The sequence below is a fragment of the Coregonus clupeaformis genome, chromosome 20, assembly GCF_020615455.1.
Source record: "Coregonus clupeaformis isolate EN_2021a chromosome 20, ASM2061545v1, whole genome shotgun sequence".
In the NCBI taxonomy this organism is placed as follows: Eukaryota; Metazoa; Chordata; class Actinopteri; order Salmoniformes; family Salmonidae; genus Coregonus; species Coregonus clupeaformis.
Window position 1 is genome coordinate 13,625,590 of NC_059211.1, and position 25,804 is coordinate 13,651,393.

A 25,804-nucleotide genomic window follows, 5' to 3' on the forward strand; every position below is an offset into this window, starting at 1 on the left:
TCTCTCTCTCTCTCTCTCTCTCTCTCTCTCTCTCTCTCTCTCTCTCTCTCTCTCTCTCTCTCTCTCTCTCTCTCTCTCTCTCTCTCTCTCTCTCTCTCTCTCTCTCTCTCTCACTCACTCACTCACTCTCTATCTATCTGTCTCAATAATATGGTTTAAAATAACAAGGCTATGTATGCACAAACAAATAATAAAATAATGAAGACAAAATCTTGGAACGGTTTATAGTTAAATGATAGCCATAATCCAATGTGATCTCCTGTATCAGACAAACTGCAGGCTCTCTCTATGCTAGCAGCAACTTGACCAGAGACCTACACCTGTCATGGGGGCCTTACACCTGTCAAGTCCCCCTGCAGCTGAGCTCACACACACCACAGCTGGGACTCGGTGACATGCCCATGAAACAGCACCTTCCCATGGATGTTGTAGTCCTTTAAGTGGCCATAATGTAGTCAGCCTCGAAACCTTAATGACTTGGAGAAGATCTGCAAAGAGGAGTGGGACAAAATCCCTCCTGAGATGTGTGCAAACCTGGTGGCCAACTACAAGAAACGTCTGACCTCTGTGATTGCCAACAAGGGTTTTGCCACCAAGTACTAAGTCATGTTTTGCAGAGGGGTCAAATACTTATTTCCCTCATTAAAATGCAAATCAATTTATAACATTTTTGACATGGGGTTTTTCTGGATTTTTTTGTTGTTATTCTGTCTCTCACTGTTCAAATAAACCTACCATTCAAATTATAGACTGATCATGTCTTTGTCAGTGGGCAAACGTACAAAATCAGCAGGGGATCAAATACTTTTTTCCCTCACTGTAGATAGGCAAGCTACTCATCAATACAGACAACTCCCTTATGTTGTTTTCATATATAGACATCCTGATGTATTGGTCTATCTTGTGAGACAACATTTCTAAGGGAAATTTGATGTACACACAGTAATATTTTAGCTTGGGTGTCCTTTTGGCAGGGGTATCATATTATATCACACTTACCAATTAAAGTGAATTTAATCATTACAGTAGCGGCCATCACTTGACCAGTGCCCCTGACCCAGCATAGACGTTCCACTCCAGGGCTGGACAGACAGAGGAGTGTGTGGGCCGTACCATTCTGAGGCTGGTCAAAGGGGTGTTTGGCCGTGCCACAGCAGCTGAGGCTCAGGCATGGCCTGACTCGAGCGACCTGACACCAGACTTGATTGGTTCCCACAGCTGTGGGGCTATTTAAGGCAGTCTCCTTGTTGTCCCCGATAGCTTGAGGGTCTCTGGATGGGACCAATGCCATTCAGCCTTGGGATTCAAGGAACTGACTCTACCGTCCACACTACCCTCTGCACCAAGAGAGGAGGTGGATGGATGAGGTGGGGTGAACACTAGAGAGCAGCTGTATGAATGACACTGGCACCCCTTGCTTTTTTGACATCATAGTAATCCGTGCTCTTGAAACACTATTTGGTGAGTCCCCAGCTTTGAAAGCATAACTTCTTCAGTGGACATGTGTCGAAGACAGTCCCCACAACTCCCCAGTGTCATTCTTCTCTGTAACCTGTGCAAAGTCTCACTGTATCCTATCTGTCAAATCAACAATTTAAAATCTTACATTGTCTACAGTATAGGCCGAATACTGTGTGTCTCTTACGCTGACTATGACCTGTAGCACTGGTGATGCATGCTGGTCTGGCTGAGTGATGCATAATGGTCTGGCTCTCAGGTTTCAGTTCCAGACATTAGCTGGAGGGTTGACTCTTGGCATGCTGGAGGCTTTCCCAAAGACCGGTCCACTCACCAACCATCTCAGTAACTGAGGGTAATGTTGCATATTGACTGACGACATTGGCATCAATGTCTCTGAGTTATTGGGTTTTCTTTCCATTCTACAACTCTATAAAATCACTGCTTATAAGAACGTAATGCACATCTCTGCATTTAGACCAGAAAGGAATTACATTCATTTTTGATAAAACATTTATTTTTCACTGGTTGACTGGTTTCCTTCCCATCATGCTAATTTGTTTGTAGGCCCAATTTCAATTCATGATGTGCTTGTTTTGAGCATTACTTGCTGTGCATGGTCCGTGTACTGCTCACAAACATGCTACTAATGATTTCCAGAGCCATGCCCTGTGTGAAGAAGAGGCCAGACTGGCCAGTGAGTCAGCAGCTGTGAGACTGCCATTATTGAGACTGATAAGAGCTGACAAATGTGTCTGAATCAGGGTTTCTATTACATCCTTCACCATGGTGAGCACCATAGGTCGAAATTGCCAACCCCCCCAATATTCAGAATAGGTCGATTTGTCCCCCCCATTAGTTTCTTTAAAATCCCCCAAAATATAGTATATCAACGCATCATAAGCAATGGCAAAATTTTTTGAATTGCAGGAAATTAGCTTTAACGGCTGACTTTGGGCAACAAAAAAAAGTAAAACTCATTCTCACTCTTTCTCAATTTTCAAACAGAAATGAGGTATGCCTTTGGTGGTTCATCGATGTGTCATTTTGGTCATACGCACCGTGACGGACGAAGCTAGTTCGTTAGCTAAGCTAGCCACTTGTAGCTAGCCAGTAACTCCTCCAGTATGTGTTGACATCATTTCACAGGATTTATTTTTGGACGGAAGCTGTAGAGATCGGTAAGAAATGGCAATTCTGTAGCCAAATATGTTATTCATCCATTTAAAAAAAAGCATTAAATGACCTGGTATGATGGTGTATTGATCAGTTATACAGTTTAAAGCCATTATTTTTGTGTTTTTGACCCAAGTCGACCTTTAAAGTAACTATCCAGTGTTTCCAGACTTCTATGAAATATGACCTATAATTAATTACAATATGGGTAAAATAGTTTTCCTTCCAAAAAATGGTAATTAAGTATAATATAAAGCAGCTTTTCTGTGTTGGAATAGTGTGGGCGTACCCCAATAACAGAATGGTGTGGGTGTATACCTGTCATAAAAAATATTCACGCGAGTAGACCGCTGATTGGCCAGCTCATCCTCCTCATCACATACGCTGCTGCTACTGTTTACTATCTGTTACTTTATTCCTAGTTATATGTACATATCTACCTTGTACCCCTGCAAATTACCTTGTACCCCTGCACATTGACTCAGTGCTGGTACCCCTTGTATATAACCAAGTTATCGTTACTCATTGTGTATCTATTATTACTTTTATTATTACGTGTTTACATTTTCTATTATTTCTCGAAGTATGCATTTCACTGTTAGTCCACACCTGTTGTTTACAAAGCATGTAACGATAAAATTTTATTTTATTTTGATTTGATCTGATTTGACATCATCCTCTATGAGGAAATAGCAAGCATTTCTTAAACAGTCTGTTGAGATTTGAGGTGGGGGTTTTTAAGTGTTTTTTTTCTACGTATCCTTCCACTTATACTGTGTTTTCAAAATACCCCTCCATATACCCCTCAAAACCCCTCAATATAAGCATAATAAGTTATGTCAAACTGTGTAGAATTGCAGGAAATGCGTTTAAAAATGTCAAAAACAATTCCGGGGGAGGACCCCTCGGCTACTGTTCACCCCACCAATATCAACAGCACAATTTCGCCCTTGGTGAACACTACTTTCTCATCAGCCTACTATGAGGAGTAGTGGGGTTAGTAATATCATACAGTATGGCAGGGTTCTTCAATTCCGGTCCTGAAGTGTTTCGGCCCTCCAGGACCGGAATTGAAGAACCCTGCAGTATGGTATAGCCTATGGGTAAATGCTTGACCCTAAATGACTGATACTGTATATGGAATATGTGGGTTATTGTTTGACAAAGTAAGACTGTAAACCTGTTATTGTATGGCCCTTGAGACACTGATATGTAGCCTAGGCAGCTAGCCGTTATTGCATAGCACAGTGACAGTGATATCTGGGTTATTGCTGGGCTGCAGGGGGAAAATCAAGGCAACCTGCTTTCACTCATAACAGATAAGCCTCCCTGCCTCTCAACGCCAACAAGCAGATAGGTGCAGTGAAATGTGTTGTTTTCCAGGATCATACATAGTAGTATGGCAACCCTGGAGCAAATTAGGGTTAAGTACCTTGCTCAAGCTTTTTTACTGTGTCAGCTCAGGTATTTGAACCAGCAACCTTTTGATTACTGGCCCAACACTCTAACTACTAGGCTACCTGCCAGGCTGCGTCCTGAGCTGATTATGAATCCATATAAAAGTTAGGAATGAACAGTGGAACGCATTCTGAGAAGTAGGCATACCTATCATGATTTTGAGCCAGTCTCTCGTGTAACCTTTTTTACATTAACATTTTTGATATTTAACAGACACTCTTATCCAGAGCAACTTACAGTAGTGACTACATACATTTTCATAGTGGTACCCTGTGGGAATTGAACCCACAACCCTAGTGTTGCAAGTGCTATGCTCTACCAACTGAGCTACACCAGCACCAGAATGTGTCAAATTCTTGACATAGGCCTAACAATGAGTTCAGTATTGTGCAAGTTTCAGACATGTTTATGTCTAAACCACAGGAGGTTGGTGGCACCTTAATTGGGGAGGGTGGGCTCGTGGTAATGGCTGGAGTGGAATTAGTTGAATGGTATCAAATACATTAAACTCATGGGTTGATGCCATTCCATTTGCTTTGTTCCAGCCTTTATTATGAGCCGTCCTCCCCTCAACAGCCTCCACTGGTAAACATGTTCAAATAGTAAGTCAGTTAGAAAAAAAATGACAATCTCTTTGTTCTGGTGGAAAGGGGGCAATCCTAGGACTAATAGTAGCCTAATTGCTGAAAGAAAACATGCCAACAAATGGTAAATCGTTTATTAAATGTAGACTTCATTAACTCACGAAATGTTGTTATAATGGCAGGGAATATATAATTTGACAAATAAAAACACTGTCGGGGAGACTGGCTGAGAGAACTGCAGCCGTATCTGCGTCGAGCGAACAGAAAGGACCATGCGTATTTGAGGCGACAGCTGAACCTGGCGCTGGCGCGCGCGGAATGTGGTAGACCGCAAAAGTAGCGGTAGGCCTACTTTTATTGAAGCTGGTTACCGATATGTAACCTCACCCATTCGCCTTTGAGTCGTCTCACAGTGAACGGGGCGCACACATCTCCATGCTTTGACAAGTTGGAATTTCTCCACTTGACATTACTTTTGTTTTGATCCACTATTTGTACAGAAAATTCCTATGACAAGGAGGATATTACACTGAAACAGGTAAAGACTTTAATTGAAGATAATGTGTGTTATGTGGATGCTAAAATTCACTTGTTAGGGAGAGTTTCAAATTTGCCCCTCAATTGTTGATCTTTAAATTGAGATTTGTAATGTAAATGAGAAAATAATGCTATTCAGAAGACTAGGCAAACTATAATTCAGTAATACAAAAAGTTGAAATATTGAAAGTAATAATGTTTCAGTTAGGCCTAGTTGACTTTGCTTTGTCATTCAGCTGTTGGGTATAAAAACATAAACAAAAATATGTACATCTGTTTTGTTTAGCTGTAAAATAAAATATTCTGTTAGTTTGGTACTCTGACTTTTTAATGTCAGTCTACATGAGCATAAAGGGTCTAACATGACCAAACGTCAAAGAAATCCAGATCTTCTTTTAAAACACAGATTATTTTAATTTTAACACAGATTCTTCTAGCACATTGTCATGGTATTTAGTGGCAGCTGAGTATATACTGTTAGACCAAAATAGGACTTCACTTGCCAGGCCTAAATGTATTGGTTAACTATGATATGGCAGTTCAAGTTATTCTAGGCAAATCCTTGCATGAAATGTGGGGTCAAGAAAAGTATTCATGGGTGTAACTAGGTCAGGGTAATGCAATAGACTGTAGATAATTTTTAGGGTAATAACTTCTTCTTGCCAACATGTAATACTCTAAATTATTACATATGAGGTCATGATTGATACAATAGGCTACTTAAATGTATATACCATATAGAAGTGCTTGAACAATACTATAAAAATGCCTGGAATTATATTTTTTAAATGGTATTTGTATTTCAGCAAAGGCCTACAACTTCTTTGTAGAGAGATGGTGACTTGGGCAATGTGTTCGCTTACTGCATCCCAATATTGTATCATTTTGATTAGTGTCCAATTGTAATATACACAGAGACAATTTTGTGATAAAAATTGTATAATTTTTTAACATTTACATTAATTATTGCCTTTATTATCATGCCTGGTTATCACAGCTGGATTGAAGAGGGCAGTGCATTCTGATGACCAAATCCACAGCTGTAACAGATGTACTGATCCCAGTCTAATGGTACATTGGTCGAGATAACATGTTAGGAAGAAGCCTTGGGTTATTCATATATTGGTAGAATCCAGTTAATTACCTGTTACTCTCAGACTGGTAATCCATACCATCAACATCATAGTAGTTGTCGTAATCAAAGTAGTTGATGTGATGTGTGCCAACACAGCTGTTCATCAGGTGTGTAATGGGAAATCGATCTAAACTTGAACTCAAAGTCAAATTTGCAACAGGTGGTCCTTTTGACAAAAAGTAGTATGTATTATACTCTGTTTAGTAGGCCCCTATAATCAACATTTGGCCAACATTTGGTACATTTAGGCCTACCCTTCAAGCTTTCAATCCATGAATCAATCAAATCAATTACATTTTATTTGTTGGCCTATCTCTTTTTTTGAAGTACTTTGTTAACCGCAAACCCCTGACTGTTTATTTCAGTATTATTACCAACTGAATTGATAAGAACAGATTCAAAATGTACAGCCATGCCAGATGCCAAGCTTAGATTTCTAACACACTGATAAACAGTAACCGTTTTAGTGTCTGATGACTCTATGGCCCAAACATCTCTTGCTTATCCGATTGTCTGGTACTAAGTCTGGCCGTTTTGTCAAGGCGACATATGGCTGCCGACCCTACTCTGTCCCACCGCATATCACTCGTCAGAAATAGCCATCACATGGCCTGGACACACAAGTGGGCTATACTTAGCGTTCTGACCCTGCACATTGTGCTGTGGCTCAGCATACTGGGGGGAGGAGGAGGGGGAGGTGGAGGGGGAGGACGAGGACAGTGTAATATGTAGGGTAGTAAAACAATTACAGATATTCAAAGTTACACACATTCTTGAAGTCCACATAGGTCTAGTCATTTACCACGCCAGATTTCAGAAAGGGCAAGTCGTAATGTTTACCGGTAAAATTGTTGCCTAAATGTTGTATTCAATATAGTTCATTCAATCAGCTCAATCTGAAATTCATCATTGGTAGACCTGTCTTACCATTACGTAATACGTCTTTGATGATGGCTGAGAGGAATGAGACTAAATTTAGCTTGCATTTTCTGGGGGAGGAAATTTGAATATGGGGCAGAGGAGCTTAATAAACATTTTAAAGGGATATAAATATAATAATATAATAATAATAATAATAATAATAATAATAATAATAATAATTATTATTATTATTATTATTATTATATTATATAAATGATGAATAATAAATTATTATGTGAAGAGAAATAAGTTGTTATTGTACCATACCGTAATGGTGCTTTTCTTTTTTTGACAGGTAACATTTGAAGAGGGCCCTGTCAATTTGTCAGAGTGGCGCAAACATGACTGAGGTGGCACAGAATGTTGCTGATGTCGAATACGACATGACTGATGTGGCACATGACATGAACAATGTGGCACACGACATGAGTGACAAGGCACACGATATGAATGATAAAGCACACGACGACGTCGCAACCGAGTGGCACGGGCTTGTGGCACACAAAGAGGACGATGCCGCACACGACGAGCATGATGAGGCACATAGCGAGAATGAGGAAGAGGTTCACACCGAAGAGGACGAGGTTCACACAGAGCCTGAGGAGGATGAGGAAGATGAGGCACACAACATGAATGAGGTGGAGCACAAAGAAAATGATACGGCAAAGGACAAGCCAATGCAAAGATCAAGATCGAGGAAGGACAAGAATGATGTGGCACAAAATGGTGTGGCTCATGACACGGACAATGAAAAAGAGAAAGAAGAGAAAGACCAGTTACAGAACATATCTGAAGTGGCACTGAAACAAGAGGTGAGGCACGGCCATATCCTTTGAGTTTATCCCGTTGGTGTTGATGTATTAGCTTACTTAATAATAAGGTTTACTTCTGGACATGTTCTATATGAAATATAATAGATTGTTGAGCCAATCACTGATGTTACATTAGGGAGTGACTGCCTGTAGATCTTTCATAACGTTTCTGTAACGTTCAACTGAATAGCACTATTGAAAACGTGTTTGAGTTCTGAGACTCTCAGCCCTATGGATCTCACTCCTATGAATCTTTCCGTTAGCACACTCCCAATCCTTTACAACATTTTACATTAACACTTGCATCTTCATCTTTCTCCAGAGACTCCTGCGCTCCAAAAAGCCGGTGGCCAGGAGCTACGTGCCCCAGATTGGTAAGGCTGATGTGAAGAACAAGTTTGAGGCCATGCAGAAGGCTAGGGAGGAGCGCAACAGTAGGAGGAGCCAGGAGGAGCACCAAAAGAGGAAGGAGCAGTATGTCAAGGAGAGGGAATACAACCGCAGGAAGCAACAGGTCGGAGGTCAAACAAGACAGAGATAACCCCAACTAACTGTGACCTGCATGGCATGGAGCACTAGCCTCAACAACAGCAGTGTGGGTGTACTGGTGAATTTATAACATCATCACATCACTTTGTACAGAGACATTTTTGATTTGATTGAAATACCTTATAGTTGTGTTTGGTTTGTGCTTCTATCCATCTAAGACAATTTTCCTTAAAACATGGGGATTAATGATAACATACTAAATCAATTGTCTATTTTATGTATGTTGTCCTTCATCACAAGCTGTATCACAGGATGCATCGTGGTAAAACAAACAGTGTCTGATACGAGGGATTAACACATTGATACTCAGGAGGGGGGAAGAAAATGCCCTGTACTATCGTAGCCAACTCTCTGAGACGGGATGCCTACATGTTGATCTCCCCCCATGTCACAACCGCATGATCCAATCAGAGGCCTCCCTGCAGGTCACATGCATGTGCAATTACACAGGATTAGGGCCTTGAGAACTTGCTGGGACCAGCATGGCTCCTGAGGTGGCCAGCTTGCAAAGCAGATTATCCCAGATAAACTGGTAACCTCTCAGCAAAGCTCTCCCTCTGGTCCACCACAGATAAAAGAACTACTCGCCTCCAGTGATGAGGAGGAGGAGGTGAAGCCGGCCAAGATAGAGAAATCCTACGTCCCCAAGATCACAGGTAGGAAATGGGGGTATTGTTGAGGGTGTGGAGGGGGGCAGGTGGGCTGGGAGAGGGCTGAGGAGGAGGGCTTGGTTCTAATTATCAACTCACCCCTGGGTCGAATTCATTAGGCAACAAACTGAAGGATATGGACTGAAACAGGGAGGGACTACCTGGATTTATCTGATAAGGAACGCTCATTTTCTATTCCAGTTGCAAAACGTTTTAAAGCGTTGCATGCCTAATGAACACAACCCTGTTGTTTGTGCCGTGGTCTCATCTTCATCATCATCAACATGTGGGGTCTACACTCTATAGGTAGCGTGAAGGGGAAGTTTGCTGAGATGGAGAAGCAGAGACAGGAGGATGAGAGGAAGAGGATGGAGGAGGAGAGGAAGAAGCGCGCCACCCAGGACATCATGGAGAAAGCGAAGATGCAGAAGGAGCTGGCCAAGAAAGCCGCAGAGGTAAGCTTGCGGGATTCCTTCCTTGGGACAGGTATACTGTAGTGTAACTTATAGGGGAAGTGGGACAGTAGGGCTGGATTGCTCAGTCGCTGCCTCTATTGAGGGACTGGCCTCCATCTATGTGTAATCAGCCAGGTAATCCTCAGCTGCCACCCAGATGAGTTATTTTAAGTGCCATTTGAAAGGCTAACAGTTGATGCAGGTTGAAGGGAAATCCTGCAGTGGAGTCCAGTGGAGCTGCGAGCCACAGCAGCTCTGAGAGCACATATTCAGGTCATATGCTATGAATTTTGGGTGTATCTGTCAAGTTGAACAAGGTTTCCCTCACTAGTCATCAGGTAGTGGCTTTAGTATCCTTAGAATGGATCACAAACAAAATAGCTGCTTCGAAAGCATTCAGCGCTGGTTGCATTGACGCTTTATGAATTAACGCTAGCTGTAGCTGTAGCCATGCCAAACTGGACCGAAGCCAGTTCACAAACTTGTTGTTGACCTACAGTGAGGAACTTGGGAGTCTTCAGGTTTTTACCTTGCATATATTATAACGTTCAAATAAGGACAGCAGTCCAATGTTATTGTGACCTCTTATTCCATTGAGAACGGTCAGGTTTCCATTGCCTGAGTCCAGCTCCATGTGGTTGATACAGCCCGTCCAAACAGCAACAACACAGCCATTGGTGAATTCTAAGAGTGTCTTTCAACAAAACGTGGATTTCTACTTGGCACAATGATAGGTGTCTGGTAGCCTACTTAGGTTGCGTCCCAAATGGTACCTGTTACCTACAGTGAGGGAAAAAAGTATTTGATCCCCTGCTGATTTTGTACGTTTGCCCACTGACAAAGACATGATCAGTATATAATTTTAATGGTAGGTTTATTTGAACAGTGAGAGACAGAATAACAACAACAAAAATCCAGAAAAACGCATGTCAAAAATGTTATAAATTGATTTGCATTTTAATGAGGGAAATTAGTATTTGACCCCTCTGCAAAACATTACTTAGTACTTGGTGGCAAAACCCTTGTTGGCAATCACAGAGGTCAGATGTTTCTTGTAGTTGGCCACCAGGTTTGCACACATCTCAGGAGGGATTTTGTCCCACTCCTCTTTGCAGATCTTCTCCAAGTCATTAAGGTTTCGAGGCTGACGTTTGGCAACTCGAACCTTCAGCTCCCTCCACAGATTTTCTATGGGATTAAGGTCTGGAGACTGGCTAGGCCACTCCAGGACCTTAATGTGCTTCTTCTTGAGCCACTCGTTTGTTGCCTTTGCCATGTGTTTTGGGTCATTGTCATGCTGGAATATCCATCCATGACCCATTTTCAATGCCCTGGCTGAGGGAAGGAGGTTCTCACCCAAGATTTGACGGTACATGGCCCCGTCCATCATCCCTTTGATGCGGTGAAGTTGTCCTGTCTCCTTAGCAGAAAAACACCCCCAAAGCATAATGTTTCCACCTCCATGTTTGACGGTGGGGATGGTGTACTTGGGGTCATAGGCAGCATTCCTCCTCCTCCAAACACGGTGAGTTGAGTTGATGCCAAAGAGCTCGATTTTATTCTCATCTGACCACAACACTTTCACCCAGTTCTCCTCTCCATGTGCTTTCTTGAGAAGGGGGACCTTGCGGGCTCTGCAGGATTTCAGTCCTTCACGGCATAGTGTGTTACCAATTGTTTTCTTGGTGACTATGGTCCCAACTGCCTTGAGATCATTGACAAGATCCTCCCGTGTAGTTCTGGGCTGATTCCTCACCGTTCTCATGATCATTGCAACTCCACAAGGTGAGATCTTGCATGGAGCCCCAGGCCGAGGGAGATTGACAGTTCTTTTGTGTTTCTTCCATTTGCAAATAATCGCACCAACTGTTGTCACCTTCTCACCAAGCTCCTTGACGATGGTCTTGTAGCCCATTCCAGCCTTGTCTACAATCTTGTCCCTGACATCCTTGGAGGGCTCTTTGGTCTTGGCCATGGTGGAGAGTTTGGAATTTGATTGATTGATTGCTTCTGTGGACAGGTGTCTTTTATACAGGTAACAAGCTGAGAAGAGGAGCACTCCCTTTAAGAGTGTGCTCCTAATCTCAGCTCGTTACCTGTATAAAAGACACCTGGGAGACAGAAATCTTTCTGATTGAGAGGGGGTCAAATACTTATTTCCCTCATTAAAATGCAAATCAATTTATAACATTTTTGACATGCGTTTTTCTGGATTTTTGTTGTTGTTATTCTGTCTCTCACTGTTCAAATAAACCTACCATTAAAATTATAGACTGATCATTTCTTTGTCAGTGGGCAAACGTACAAAATCAGCAGGGGATCAAATACTTTTTTCCCTCACTGTACGATAATGTGGTAGATGTCAACAAGTGACAACACACTAGGAAGCATTATGCCTAATGCTTGTATTCAGTGCTTACTGTACAATCATTGTTGATCTTATTTCTACTCCAGTAGACCTACAGGAATTTGTTTCTTGAACATGGTGAAAGCTACATAGACTTCAATCTTCATTGTCTCCTTTCACTGCAACCTACTTGTCATAAGGTGCTGAAGGTGGGTGTGGTGTAGGAATCAGGCGCAGGACGCAGAGGCTCAGTTCAAAGGCTTTAGTGCTAAATTCACACAAACAAAAGCACAATAAGCCTGAAGGCGAATACCAGGCGCACACAGGCGACAAAATAAACTGCGCACAAAACATGTGCACAGAAACCACTCCAAACACTGGAGGGAAAAATGTAGCTCCAACACGTAACAGAGGCGCAATCACACACAAACACAGACACACACAACGAGAACTAAATAGAACACTAACGAGGACTAACTAGACACAGGTGTACAACATTAAGACCAAACCAAACGAACATGAAACATAGATCGGTGGCAGCTAGTACTCCGGGGACGATGACCGCCGAAGCCTGCCCGAACCAGGAGGAGGAGCAGCCTCGGCCGAAACCGTGACAGTACCCCCCCCTTGACGAGCGGCTCCAGCCGTGCGCCGACCCCGGCCTCGGGGACGACCAGGAGGACGCGGAGCAGGGCGCGCGGGATGGTCCCGGTGGAACTCCGACAGGAGAGATGGGTCTAGGATGTCCCTCCGCGGCACCCAGCACCGCTCCTCCGGGCCGTACCCCTCCCACTCCACGAGATACTGGAGACCCCCATCCGGCGTCTGGAGTCCAAGATGGACCGAACGGTGTACGCCGGAGCCCCCTCGATGTCCAATGGGGGCGGAGGAGTCTCTCCTATCTCATTGTCCTGGAGTGGACCAGCTACCACCGGCCTGAGAAGAGACACATGGAACGAGGGGTTAATATTCTTATATTCAACAGGTAGATGTAACTTATAACACACCTCGTTCAATCTTCTCAGGACTTTAAAGGGCCCCCACAAACCGCCGACCCAGCTTCCGGCAGGGCAGGCGGAGGGGCAGGTTTCTGGTAGAGAGCCAGACTCGATCTCCGGGTGCGTACACCGGCCCCTCACTGCGGTGGAGATCGGCGCTCGCCTTGTGACGACGGACGGCCCGCTGCAGGTGGACGTGGGCAGCGTTCCACGTCTCTTCCGAGCGCCTCATCCAATCATCCACCGCAGGGGGCCTCGATCTGGCTCTGCTGCCACGGTGCCAGAACTGGCTGGTAACCTAATACACATTGGAAAGGGGTTAGGTTGGTAGAGGAGTGGCGGAGAGAATTCTGGGCCATCTCGGCCCAGGGAATGTAACGCGCCCACTCCTCAGGCCGGTCCTGGCAATAAGACCTCAGAAACCTACCCACATCCTGGTTGACACGTTCTACCTGCCCGTTACTCTCCAGGTGGTACCCCGAGGTAAGGCTAACCGAGACCCCCAAACGCTCCATAAACGCTCTCCACACCCGGGAGGTAAACTGGGGGGCCTCGATCAGACACTATATCCTCGGGGACCCCGTAATGCCGGGAAGACGTGGGTAAATAGGGCCTCAGCAGTCTGTAGGGCAGTAGGAAGACCCGACATAGGGAGAAGACGACAGGCCTTAGAGAAACGGTCCACAACGACCAGGATGGTGGTATTCCCCTGAGAGAGGGGAAGGTCTGTTACAAAATCCACCGAGAGGTGGGACCATGGTCGTTGTGGAACGGGTAGGGGCTGTAACTTACCCCTGGGCAGATGTCGGGGCACCTTACACTGGGCGCACACCGAGCAGGAGGAGACATAAACCCTCACATCCCTAGCCAAAGTGGGCCACCAGTATTTAGTGCTAAGGCAATGCACTGTCCGGCCGATACCCGGATGTCCAGAGGAGGGTGACGTGTGAGCCCAGTAAATGAGTCGATCCCGAATCTCGAGCGGAACGTACCTCCGACCCTCAGGACACTGTGGAGGGCTGGGGTCGGTGCACTAGCGCTCGCTTCGATTTCGGAATCGACCTCCCACACCACTGGTGCCACAAGGAACGACTCCGGTAGTATGGGAGTGGGCTCAACGGACCTCTCCTCCGTGTCATACCGCCGGGACAGCGCATCTGCCTTACCATTCTGGGACCCAGGGATGTACGTGATTTTAAATACGAACCTGGTGAGAAACATACTCCATCGAGCCTGGCGAGGGTTCAGTCTCCTCGCTGCCCGGATGTACTCCAGGTTCCGATGGTCAGTCAAAATGAGGAAAGGGTGTTGAGCCCCCTCAAGCCAATGCCTCCACACCTTAAGGGCTTGAACTACAGCTAACAGCTCCCTGTCCCCAACGTCATAGTTACGCTCCGCCGGGCTGAGCTTCTTAGAGTAAAAAGCACAGGGGCGGAGTTTAGGTGGCGTGCCGGACCGTTGAGAGAACGGCCCCTATACCAGCCTCAGACGCGTCTACCTCAACCTGAAAGGGTAATGCGGGATCCGGATGCGCCAGCACCGGAGCCGACGTAAACAGGTCCTTCAGTCTCCTAAAGGCCCTGTCCGCATCGGCTGACCACTGCAGTCGCACCGGACCCCCCTTCAGAAGGGACGTGATGGGAGCTGCCACCTGTCCAAAACCCCCGGATAAACCTCCGGTAGTAATTCGCAAAGCCCAAAAACTGCTGCACCTCTTTTACAGTAGTTGGGGTTTGCCAATTACGCACAGCGGACACACGATCCACCTCCATTCTCACCCCTGACGCGGACAACCGATAACCCAAAAAGGAGACCGACTCCTGGAAAAACAGACATTTCTCTGCCTTGACATATAGGTCGTGCTCCAACAGCCTCCTCAATACACGACGCACCAGGGTTATATGCTCGGCTCGGGTAGACGAGTACACCAGAATGTAATCAATGTACACGACCACCCCTTGTCCCTGCATATCCCGGAAAATCTCATCTACGAAGGATTGGAAGACTGATGGAGCATTCATCAACCCATAAGGCATGACGAGATATTCGAAATGACCTGACGTGGTACTAAACGCTGTCTTCCATTCGTCACCCTCCCTAATGCGCACCAAGTTATACGCGCTCCTGAGATCCAGTTTTGTGAAAAACCGCGCTCCATGCAATGACTCCGTCATGGTCGCAATCAGAGGGAGTGGATAACTGTATTTCACAGTAATCTGATTGAGACCACGGTAATCGATGCACGGGCGCAACCCTCCATCCTTCTTTTTCACAAAAAAGAAACTCGAGGAGGCGGGAGAAATGGAGGGCCGAATGTATCCCTGTCTCAAAGATTCGGCTATGTAAGTCTCCATAGCTTTTCTCTCCTCTTGAGACAAAGGATACACATGGCTCTGTGGGAGCGCTGCTCCTGCCTGGAGATCAATCGCACAATCCCCCTGTCTATGAGGAGGCAACTGCGTCGCCCTAGTTTTGCTAAACACGAGAGCTAAATCCCCATATTCAGGCGGAATGTGCAGTGCGGGCACTTGGTTTGGACTCTCCACCGAAGTCGCCCCACGGAAACACCCAGACATCGCCCCTCGCACTGAGCAGACCACCCATCGAGAGCCCTCTGTTGCCACGAAATAGCAGGGTTGTGGGTGCTTAACCAGGGAATCCCCAGCACCACTGGGTACGCAGGAGAGTCGATCAGATACAGCTGTATAGTCTCCTCATGACCCCCCTGCGCACACATCCGAAGTGGCGCTGTGATCTCCCCTGATCAACCCCGACCCCAACGGACGGCTATCTAAGGCATGAACGGGAAAAGGTTTGTGAACAGGTAGGAGAGGGATCCCTAACTCAAAACAAAACTTCCGATCAACAAAATTCCCAGCTGCGCCTGAATCTACGAGCACCTTATGCTGGGAATGAGGTGCAACCTGTGGAAAACACACAGGTATACAAAAGTGCGCAACAGAAAGCTCTGGGTAAGTGGGACGTCTACTCACCTGGGAGGCCCCCCCAGTGCGTGGCCTGTTGTCTTCTCCCCCGGAGAACCCTCCCCAGCACCTGGCCGCAGTGTGCCCTCCACGACCGCACTTGGTGCAGGAGACAGGCCCCCTCGGGCTCCTCCTACTCCGTTCTCTAGCGCCGGCACCCCGAGCTCCATAGGGGCTCGGCTCGGAGGCGCCGGAGGCGGGAATGGACGGACTCCCCTCGGGACGTCCACGGGTGGCCAGCAGGGTGTCCAGACGGATGGACATATCGACCAACTGGTCGAATGTAAGATGGGTATCCCTGCAGGCCAACTCACGTTGAACGTCCTCTCGTAGGTTACATCGAAAATGGTCGATGAGAGCCCGCTCATTCCACCCTGCATCAGCCGCTAGAGTCCGGTACTCTAGAGCGAACGCCTGCGCGCTCCTCCTCCCCTGTCTCAACTGGACTAGACGCTCCCCCCGCCGCTTTGCCCTCAGGTGGATGGTCGAACACGGCCTTGAAGCGGCGGGAGAACTCTGCGTAGGTCACGGTGTTGGCGTCCATTCTCCTCCACTCGGCGTTAGCCCACTCCAACGCCTTGCCCGTGAGACAGGAGATGAGGGCGGAAACGCTCTCGTATCCCGAGGGCACCGGGTGTACAGTGGCCAGGTAGAGCTCCACCTGCAGGAGGAACCCCTGACACCCGGCAGCTGTTCCGTCATACGCCCTCGGGAGCGAGAGCCGAATCCCCCTGGGTTCCGAACCTAGGACTGGTGGACCGACCGATGGGGTGGGCAGGATAGGTGGAGGTGTGGGTACCCGGCTGGCCTCCCCATCGGTGCAAGGTGTAGATTACCTCCTGTAGAGCGGTCTCCAGTTGTCGAATCTGGCCATCTTGTCCACGGATATGCTCCTCGAGCGACACAGGCGTCTCTGCCGATCCTGCTGATTCCATTGTGGTGTGTGATTCTGTCATAAGGTGCTGAAGGTGGGTGTGGTGTAGGAATCAGGCGCAGGACGCAGAGGCTCAGTTCAAAGGCTTTAGTTCTAAATTCACACAAACAAAAGCACAATAAGCCTGAAGGTGAATACCAGGCGCACACAGGCGACAAAATAAACTGCGCACAAAACATGTGCACAGAAACCACTCCAAACACTGGAGGGAAAAATGTAGCTCCAACACGTAACAGAGGCGCAATCACACACAAACACAGACACACACAACGAGAACTAAATAGAACACTAACGAGGACTAACTAGACACAGGTGTACAACATTAAGACCAAACCAAACGAACATGAAACATAGATCGGTGGCAGCTAGTACTCCGGGGACGACGACCGCCGAAGCCTGCCCGAACCAGGAGGAGGAGCAGCCTCGGCCGAAACCGTGACACTACTGCATGTACCTATACTTTATAGTAGTTAGGAAAAACTTGATGAAGTCTTTATTGAGCGTGGGAGGTAGCTTTAATCTGAGCCAGTACTGACCGAGTGAGCTAGAAACAATTGGGCCACCGTGCTTTCAAGCTCTGCTGCTGCTTGAGGCACAGACACTGCCAGGTGTAGACAACATGTGACTGGCAACTGTTTCCCACACCACTGACTAAATTAGCCACTGTTGCACCCCCCCACCCCCCCACACACACTCCTATTTTAGGTCTGACATTCACAGACTGACCCACTGCAAATGGTGGCCATTAGGTCGAAAGAATGTTCTCTTTTATGGGCTGTTAGCTTCTCTCTCTCTCTCTCTCGGTGTGTGTGTGTGTGTGTGTGTGTGTGTGTGTGTGTGTGTGTGTGTGTGTGTTTTGTTGGTGGGGATTTTTCTCTCTATTTTGACATAACACAGGTAGGTCTCTCAACTAATAATTTCATAATGTATAACATAGCTTAAGTCCATTACTTGATTATACACAACTACTTCAGCATTTGTCAAGTTCACAGACCAGGAAATGGTTTGTGTTGCTGATGTTTTATGTGCTAAACCCCCTTTGGGAATTAATATACTACTGTTTTATTGTATCTTATCTCATGTTAAATGTAATTTCCTTTTCTCACAATGGCTTTTGTCCACTTATGTCAGGAGGGAGATGACACCATCCTGGTCCGCGTGGTGCCTGCAAAGTCATCACGACCTCCAGGCAGGATCAAGATGAACTTTGAGGACCTGGAGAAGAACCGTGAGGAGGAGCTGAAGAGGAGGACGGAGGAGGAGAAGAAGAAGCGCTACGATGAGAACAGGCACTCCTTCCGCGAGGCCAAGCGGCGCTCGGTCGTACAGGTGTGCTGAGTAGAACCTCTACGATAGGCTTTGGCAGGACTGGCAGCATAGCTGTTTTAGGAGGAAATCTAGGAATATCGAATATTTCATGAAAGCCATTATATCCGTGTCAATCTGTGTCAATACTTCAATACAATACTTCATGGGAATATGGCAGTCTAAGTGTAGATTGTTTATGTCAGCCGACAGAGAAGCTTTGACAGGACAAAAAAAAGCTTAGGTGTTTTAAGGAAAATCTTTCATGAAAGCTATTCTATTCTGTCTGTGTCAATACTTTGTGGTAATATGGGGGTTTAAGTGTAGATTGTTTATATCAAAGCAGGATGAGGAGCAGCCCACAGAGAAGTAGCTTTGTCAGGACAAAGAAACAGCTTAGGTGTTTCTCAGAAACTAGGAAAATCTCATCTTTCATGACAGCCGTTCTAGTCTGTCTGTGTCAATACTTCATGTGGATATGGTGGTCTCTAATGTAGACTGTCTTTGTCAACGCAGGATGAGGATGAGGAGCAACCCACAGAGAAGGAACAGGTGATTCCTGGGAAGCTGAAGATGACGTTTGAGGAGGCGGAGAAGGAGAGGCAGGAAAGGCTGAGGAAGCAGGCTGAGAGAGAAGCTAAACAACGTCTGCAAGAGGAGAAGAAAGCCTTCGAGGTGGCCAAGCTGGAAATGGTGACTGATCTTATAAAACATTATTAGCACATTTCTTATTAGCTTATTGGCACATCACGTTTCAATGTCCTGTTCTTTCCTTGTGAGAGCTGAGATATTTCCGACGTGCTAGATATATCCTGGAGGTAAATTATCTGAGTGGCCATTCTGTACCAACCCTGCATATCCCCTTCATACATCCTGCAGTGCTTTTCTGTTGTGCTTTTGAAGTGGCAAGTTGGCTTGTGCCATCTTTAGGTCTTCTTGATAAGACTTTTAAAGAAGTATACTCACTCCGTCAGCGCTGTTGGTGTGTACATTGTAGTCATAAAGGTGAACATAATCTCGTAAATATGATAATAATAATAACAACAACAAAAACACAAAAAAACATAAAACGTATTAAACACAATGCATTCTTAACAGTAGCATTTATTTAGCGCTATGTACAATCACGCTTTGATAAGGTGCTTTGAGGCTCTCCCCGGATTGAACCTGCGATGTTGTTAGCACTGTGTTCTAACCAACTGAGCTATACTTCCCAGCCTTGTGCCTTGTGTGACTTTGGAACTTTATGTACTTGCAGAGCGAAGATGAGGAGGACTCACAAGGAGCTCAGGGCGAGAGAGAGGTGATCCAGCCGGGTAAACTAAGGCTGAGCTTCGAGGAGCTTGAGAAACAGAGGGTAGAGAATGAGCGTAAGGCAGCAGAGGCGGAGTACAAGAGACGAATGGAAGAGGAGAGGAGGGCTTTCGCCGAGGCCAGGAAAAGCATGGTCAGTGAGAGTAATGTGATGGTCACTTCACCTGGTCCCAGATCTGTTTGTGCTGTCTTGCCAACTCCTTTGGTCATTGCCATGTCAAACGGCCATAGGAGATGGCTATACAGCACAAACTGATGTGGGACCAGGCTAAGCCCCTAGCCTGGTCATTGTGTTTAGAGTTCCTTTTCACACTGATCCCACCGAGATGTCAGACACTAGTTTGAGCTCTTTCGTTGTTGTCCCCTTCTCCAGATAGTGGATGATGACGATGAGTTGTTGCTGGCCATGCTGAACCTGGAGGGCAGCAAGCCAGGGAAGCTGTGCATCAGCTTCGAAGACAAGGAGCGTCAGAGGAGAGAGGCGGAGGAGAAGAAAGCAGAGGAGGAGGCCAAGAGGAGGCTGGAGGAGGAGAAGAGGCTATTCGCAGAGGCCCGCAAGAATATGGTAGGACTGGGTAACATATCCATAGAGATCCTGCAATTCACTAGTGGAATTTGGCATCTTAGCAACATTATGAAAAATCTGCCATCTTGTCAGGAAAACATTTTATTTTAGAAACTGATCAAATATGGAATAACTATGGCATAAAACAATACATTTGTGAATTATAGGATCTCTATGAACATACCTCTGCAGGCAGCACCAGCATGTGGCTTATGAAGCCCTGCGCTAACATGTAGGTTATAGTAGGCTACGTTCAGAAGGAGCATGTGAAAAGATTGAAATGATTTTGATTAATCGTTTATTCCTGTTTTTTCATCATGATTAGAGCCATAGTGAGTTACGTTTTATAACTTGTTTTGTGTGTGTATGTCACAGACGAATACCTTCAGTTTCTCATGCTGTGTGATATTTTGCACTCAACTTGATCCATGTCATCTGAGCACATATCCAATGTAATGCTCACACTTTAAACGAACTACTAATTACATTTGTTTATAAATGATTTGTGTAGGCCTTATGAAGTGCTTATGAAGGCTTTATTATGACTCCATAGTTCTTATAGTTCATTTAAAGTTATAGTTCATTTAAAGTGTGACCAATGTTGCTATAATCTACTGAAAACTAACCACAATATTAACATTTGAGGTAGCCTATATTTAATATAAGAACTCAATCTCTAATTGGTCTCTAATTGGAGATGGATTAATCTTACATGATGATGTAACGTTACTGAAACGGTACACTTGCAATTGCTGTTCCTACTTTCAAATTATCTTCTTAAAGAGCCCCCTGGATCGGGAAAAATCTAAGACTTCATATCGAGATGGAGAAGTAAGATATTTTCACTTTCAAATGACAATTGTGTTTGTACACTGACTAAGAAGAAATAACACAGTGTTTCCCATGAACTGCTAATACTGTAAGTTCTTATTGTAAGTCAAAGGTTACGAATGGATGTGAATGGACTGACTGTATGAATGGGATATTCAGTAGGCATACTAACACTGCTGGCTTGCTTAAAAGTGGCTCCCCATCAGTGTGTAATAGTGTCCTGGTTACTTGGACTGATTCTACAATGACGTTCTAGGGCTTTTTACAGTATCTGATGAGAAGATCAATGTGATTTGGTTCCTTTAGCTTTGCTGTTCAATGTGATTATGTTGCTTTAGCTTTGCTTTTCATTGGATGCTTCACTGTTTGTGATTCATTCTGGGAGGGTTAAACCGGTGGATTAAATTGTTATTGGAAGCTGATATGATGATCGATTTGTGATTAAAGATCATTTGTGATTTTTTATTCTGATTGGTTTATAGTGAGATTGTAAATGACACCATGCTCTGTGTTTGTGTGCCGCCAGGTGGTAGACGAGGAAGAGGAAGGGATGGTCAAGAGTGAGTCCCAGGAAGCATTGCACCCTGGGAAACTAGAGATGAACTTCGAGGAGCTGCTGAAGCAGAAGGAGGAAGCCGATAGGAAGCGCAAGGTGGAGGCGCGCAAAAAGAAAATGGAGCAGGAGAAACAGGAGTTTGAGCAGCTCAGGCAAGAGATGGGAGAGGTCAGTCATCAACATGGTATCAGTCTCACAACGCTGTTAACTAAGACCCACATGGGAAGTCTCATGGATATTGGTATGGAACTACCAACTGCAGAGATTGATGACAAGACGAGGAGAATCAGGGGCCGTATTTATCAAGCGTCTCAGAGTAGGAGTGCTGATTTAGGATCAGTTTAGCCTTTTAGATAAAAATGAATACGTTTACATGGACAGGGGAGAACATGATCCTAGATCAGCCCTCCTACTCTGAGACGCTTGGTACGTACGGCCCCAGTTTAAACCATAAGACCTACAGTGAGCTCCAAAAGTATTGGGACAGTGACATTTTTTATTGTTGTTTTGGCTCTGTACTCCAGCTATTTGGATTTTAAATGATAAAATGAGGTTAAAGTGCTGACTATCAGCTTTAGAAAGTACAGCACTTTTTGTACATAGTCCCCCCATCTTAGGGACCAAAACTATTTTGGACAAATTCACTTATAAGTGTATTAAAGTAGTCAAAAGTGTAGTATTTGGTCCCATATTCCTGGCAGCAATGATTACCACAAGCTTGTGACTTTCCGTAATCATGGTAGCATTCACATTAATGTATAAATGTTTAGAAACGTATTAACAATAAAAGTGACTCCAAAATGACACAATACATTATTTACCATTAATTTCCATTGGGCACAAAATAATCTGAAAAACAACCCAAACAAACAGCATATGAATCCAACAAGTTTGTAGAGTCACGAGCTTAATGTAATTATTGCGTGCTAGGAATATGGGACCAAATACTAAAGTTTTGACTACTTTAATACACGTATTGGTGAATTTGTCCCAATACTTTTGGTCCTCTAAAATGTACAAAAGGTGCTGTAATTTCTAAATGGTTCACCCAATATGGATGTAAATACCCTCAAATTAAAGACAGTCTGCACTGACCTCATAGTCATTGTATCATTTCAAATCCAAAGTGCTGGAGTACAGAGCCAATATAAAAACAACATGTCCCTGTCCCAATACTTTTGGAGCTCACTGTATGCTTCTGTTGTGAATGTATCCTCATCACTAATCAGTTCAATGTGCTTCTTTCCAAAGGATGAGGTGAATGAGAGCTCTGATACAGTGAGTAAGGAGTATGAGGAGCTGAAGAAACTCAAGAGGACCGGCTCCATCCAGGCCAAAAACCTCAAGTCCAAGTTTGAGAAGATCAAGCAGTTGAAAGACGAGGAGATCCAGAAAAAGATTGAGGACGTGAGAGCAAAGAGAAAGGCCGTAGACGAGGAAATCAAAGAGAGGGAAGAAGAGCGGATCCAGGAGGTATATATTTGAGCATGATCCTTCAGAATCGCTTTGGAACTCCAACGTGTTGGTCTGTATCATGTTGTTCTGAAATCACTTACTCTGAGGGCTGTTTTTTCAGGAGGATGATGAAGGCAAAAAGGACACAGAGAAGGGGGCTGAGGAGGCTCCGTTCAGACAGAAGGTGGACATGCGCGCACGGTTCGAACAAATGGCCAAAGCCAGAGAGGAGGAGGAGAGGAAGAGGGTGGAGGAACAGAAGCTGCAGAGGATGCAGTTCGAGCAGCAAGAGATTGACGCCGCTCTCCAAAAAGTAAATTCCTCTTTCACCGGGATCAATCATCGAGTTTCTCGTTGTTAAACTGTGGGCATCCTTGACACGCATGGCATTCTCAAAAAGCATGACAGTTCAGTTCAGTTCAGCCTGAAGTGGTAATGGGGGAGGGGTTCCAAAAATCTCAAATGTGATATCATGTGTCATGTCTTTGGCAGAAAAGGGAAGATGAGGAGGAGGAAGAGGGAAGCATCATCAATGGCTCGGCAGCCTATGAGGATGAGGAAGACCACGCCAGGTCGGGGGCTCCGTGGTTTAAGAAGCCCCTGAAGAACCAATCGGTGGTGGATGCCGAGCCAGTGCGGTTCACGGTGAAGATCACTGGAGAGCCCAAGCCGGAGGTGACCTGGTGGTTTGAGGGGGAGACGCTCCAGGACTGTGAGGACTATCAGTACATAGAGAGAGGGGAGACATTCTGCCTCTACCTGCCAGAGACCTTCCCCGAGGATGAGGGAGAGTATATGTGCAAAGCTGTCAACAGCAGAGGCACCGCCGCCAGCACCTGTATCCTAACGATAGAAAGTAAGCAATTGTCCGTCTGACTGTCACTGCATGCCTGCATGATACCACTTACTGTTTTGGTTTTCTGATCTTCCTATGATTGGATGGGATCGCATGCTCCTCTTTCTATGATTGGATGGGATCGCATGCTCCTCTTCCTCATTGGCTTGGTTCAGCTGCTTCGTCCATGGGTAACCACCTCCCTTTTCTGTTTCTCTCTTCCAGCTGAGGACTACTGATGCTCTCCTTTTTCTGGAACTTTTCCTGTCTCTCTCACTCCTTTTGTAAAACTTCCTATCTCGTGGTAGGGCCAAAAAGAGGAGGAAACAGCAGTATGCTAGCCATTCCTTCTAGGGATACACACAAAATGAAAAGTGCAAGATCATGTTGTTTACGTCATTCATAATTCATCCCTTTCAGTATTATGTTTAGGATGAAATCTGTGCCAAATCACATATTGGTCCCATGAGTGATTGCTGTCATGAATGATATTCAGATTGATTTTGTGATCATATCATAGATCATAACGCCTGTGCATCTGGGAAAATGTCCCTTCAAAGGTCAATTTTCAGAAAGTTCCATTTGAGAATATGGTGCAACCCAATTTAAAGCCTTTTGAAATCCCTGTGAAATAGAGACAGCAGTATGCACAATCTATCTGAAACATTGGTTACTAATCAAAATAATTATCTGTTTAGGATTTTTTATCTAAAAAGGTTTTTCATATCCCCAAAGTTTTTTTCCCATGTTGAGCTAAAGTACAACTCTACAGGAAATTCAAATTTATATAGTTGTCTTGGACACTGTTGTATGGTTTGAAATATAGTGACACAATTGGTTTTAGGCTAGCATGAATATTTGTGATATGTTTATTAAAAGTTTTAATAAAATGTGCTAAATACCAGTCTCTGTGCAACTGTTCTATCATTTTCTTTTAACATTAATTACAGTAATGTAAATGTATGGAGGGAGGGATGGATGGAGAGGAGGATTTCTACATATTCCATTCGATTATATTCTATTATAAGGCATTTGTAGTTTATTACAATGTTGTAAGAGAGTTCCTATGTTCAGTTGCACCTTTTTCATGGTGCATATCTTTTGATGTACATTGATCAACAGCTACGTAAGAATCATATATATATGATTCTCACGTAGCCTACTGTATATAACATTATATATTTCTTGATATAATACAATATGACATGTTTTTATAAAGAAAATTATGTTCATCTGCAACAACTTTGCATGTAATTGTTTTCTTTATCACAAAAAAATTAAAAAGTTATATATGAACAGAATCTATTGTATAGTATGTATGCAAGAGAAAAATAGATATAAAAAACAGATTTTATAAACCATAATCATACAGTGCTATGAAAAAGTATTTGCCCCCTTTCTAATTTACTCTACTTTTGCATATTTGTGATACTGAATGTTATCAGATCTTCAACCAAAACCTAATATTAGATAAAGGGACATAAGTGAACAAATAACACAACAATTACATATTTCTTTCATAAACAAAGTTATGCAACACCCAATTCCCCTGTGTGAAAAAGTAATTCCCCCCTTACACTCAATAACTGGTTGTGCCACCTTTAGCTGCAATGACTCCAACCAAATGCTTCCTGTAGTTGTTGATCAGTCTCTCACGTCGCTGTGGAGGAATTTTGGCCCACTCTTCCATGCAGAACTGCTTTAACTCAGTGACGTGTGGGTTTTCAAGCATGAACTGCTCGTTTCAAGTCCTGCCACAACATCTCAATTGGGATTAGGTCTGGACTTTGACTAGGCCATTCCAAAACTTCCAATTTGTTGCTTTTTAGCAATTTTCATGTAGACTTGATTGTGTGTTTTGGATCATTGTCTTGCTGCATGACCCAGCTGCGCTTCAGCTTCAGCTCACAGACAGATGGTCTGACATTCTCCTGTAGAATTATCT

The 25,804-nt window shown here is 44.7% G+C and overlaps 1 protein-coding gene across 2 annotated transcripts; it reads left to right on the top strand.

Moving 5' to 3' along the window:
- The first annotated feature begins 5,049 nt into the window (after positions 1-5,049).
- Positions 5,050-24,763, top strand: LOC121533746 (nexilin). 2 transcript variants are annotated; one of them, XM_041839947.2, is made up of 15 exons: positions 5,050-5,214; positions 7,565-8,081; positions 8,404-8,595; positions 9,202-9,286; positions 9,587-9,735; positions 18,130-18,327; positions 18,820-18,996; positions 19,562-19,750; positions 19,991-20,182; positions 20,966-21,013; positions 21,540-21,737; positions 22,821-23,042; positions 23,146-23,337; positions 23,517-23,880; positions 24,085-24,763. In XM_041839947.2, the coding sequence occupies exons 2-15, from the start codon at positions 7,611-7,613 to the stop codon at positions 24,096-24,098; spliced, it is 2,691 nt and encodes an 896-aa protein (XP_041695881.1). In that variant the 5' UTR covers positions 5,050-5,214; positions 7,565-7,610; the 3' UTR covers positions 24,099-24,763. The 2 variants fall into 2 exon arrangements, with proteins under 2 accessions (XP_041695881.1, XP_041695883.1); XM_041839949.2 differs by lacking the exon at positions 20,966-21,013 and having other exon boundaries at positions 23,517-24,170.
- Positions 24,764-25,804: the final 1,041 nt, after the last annotated feature.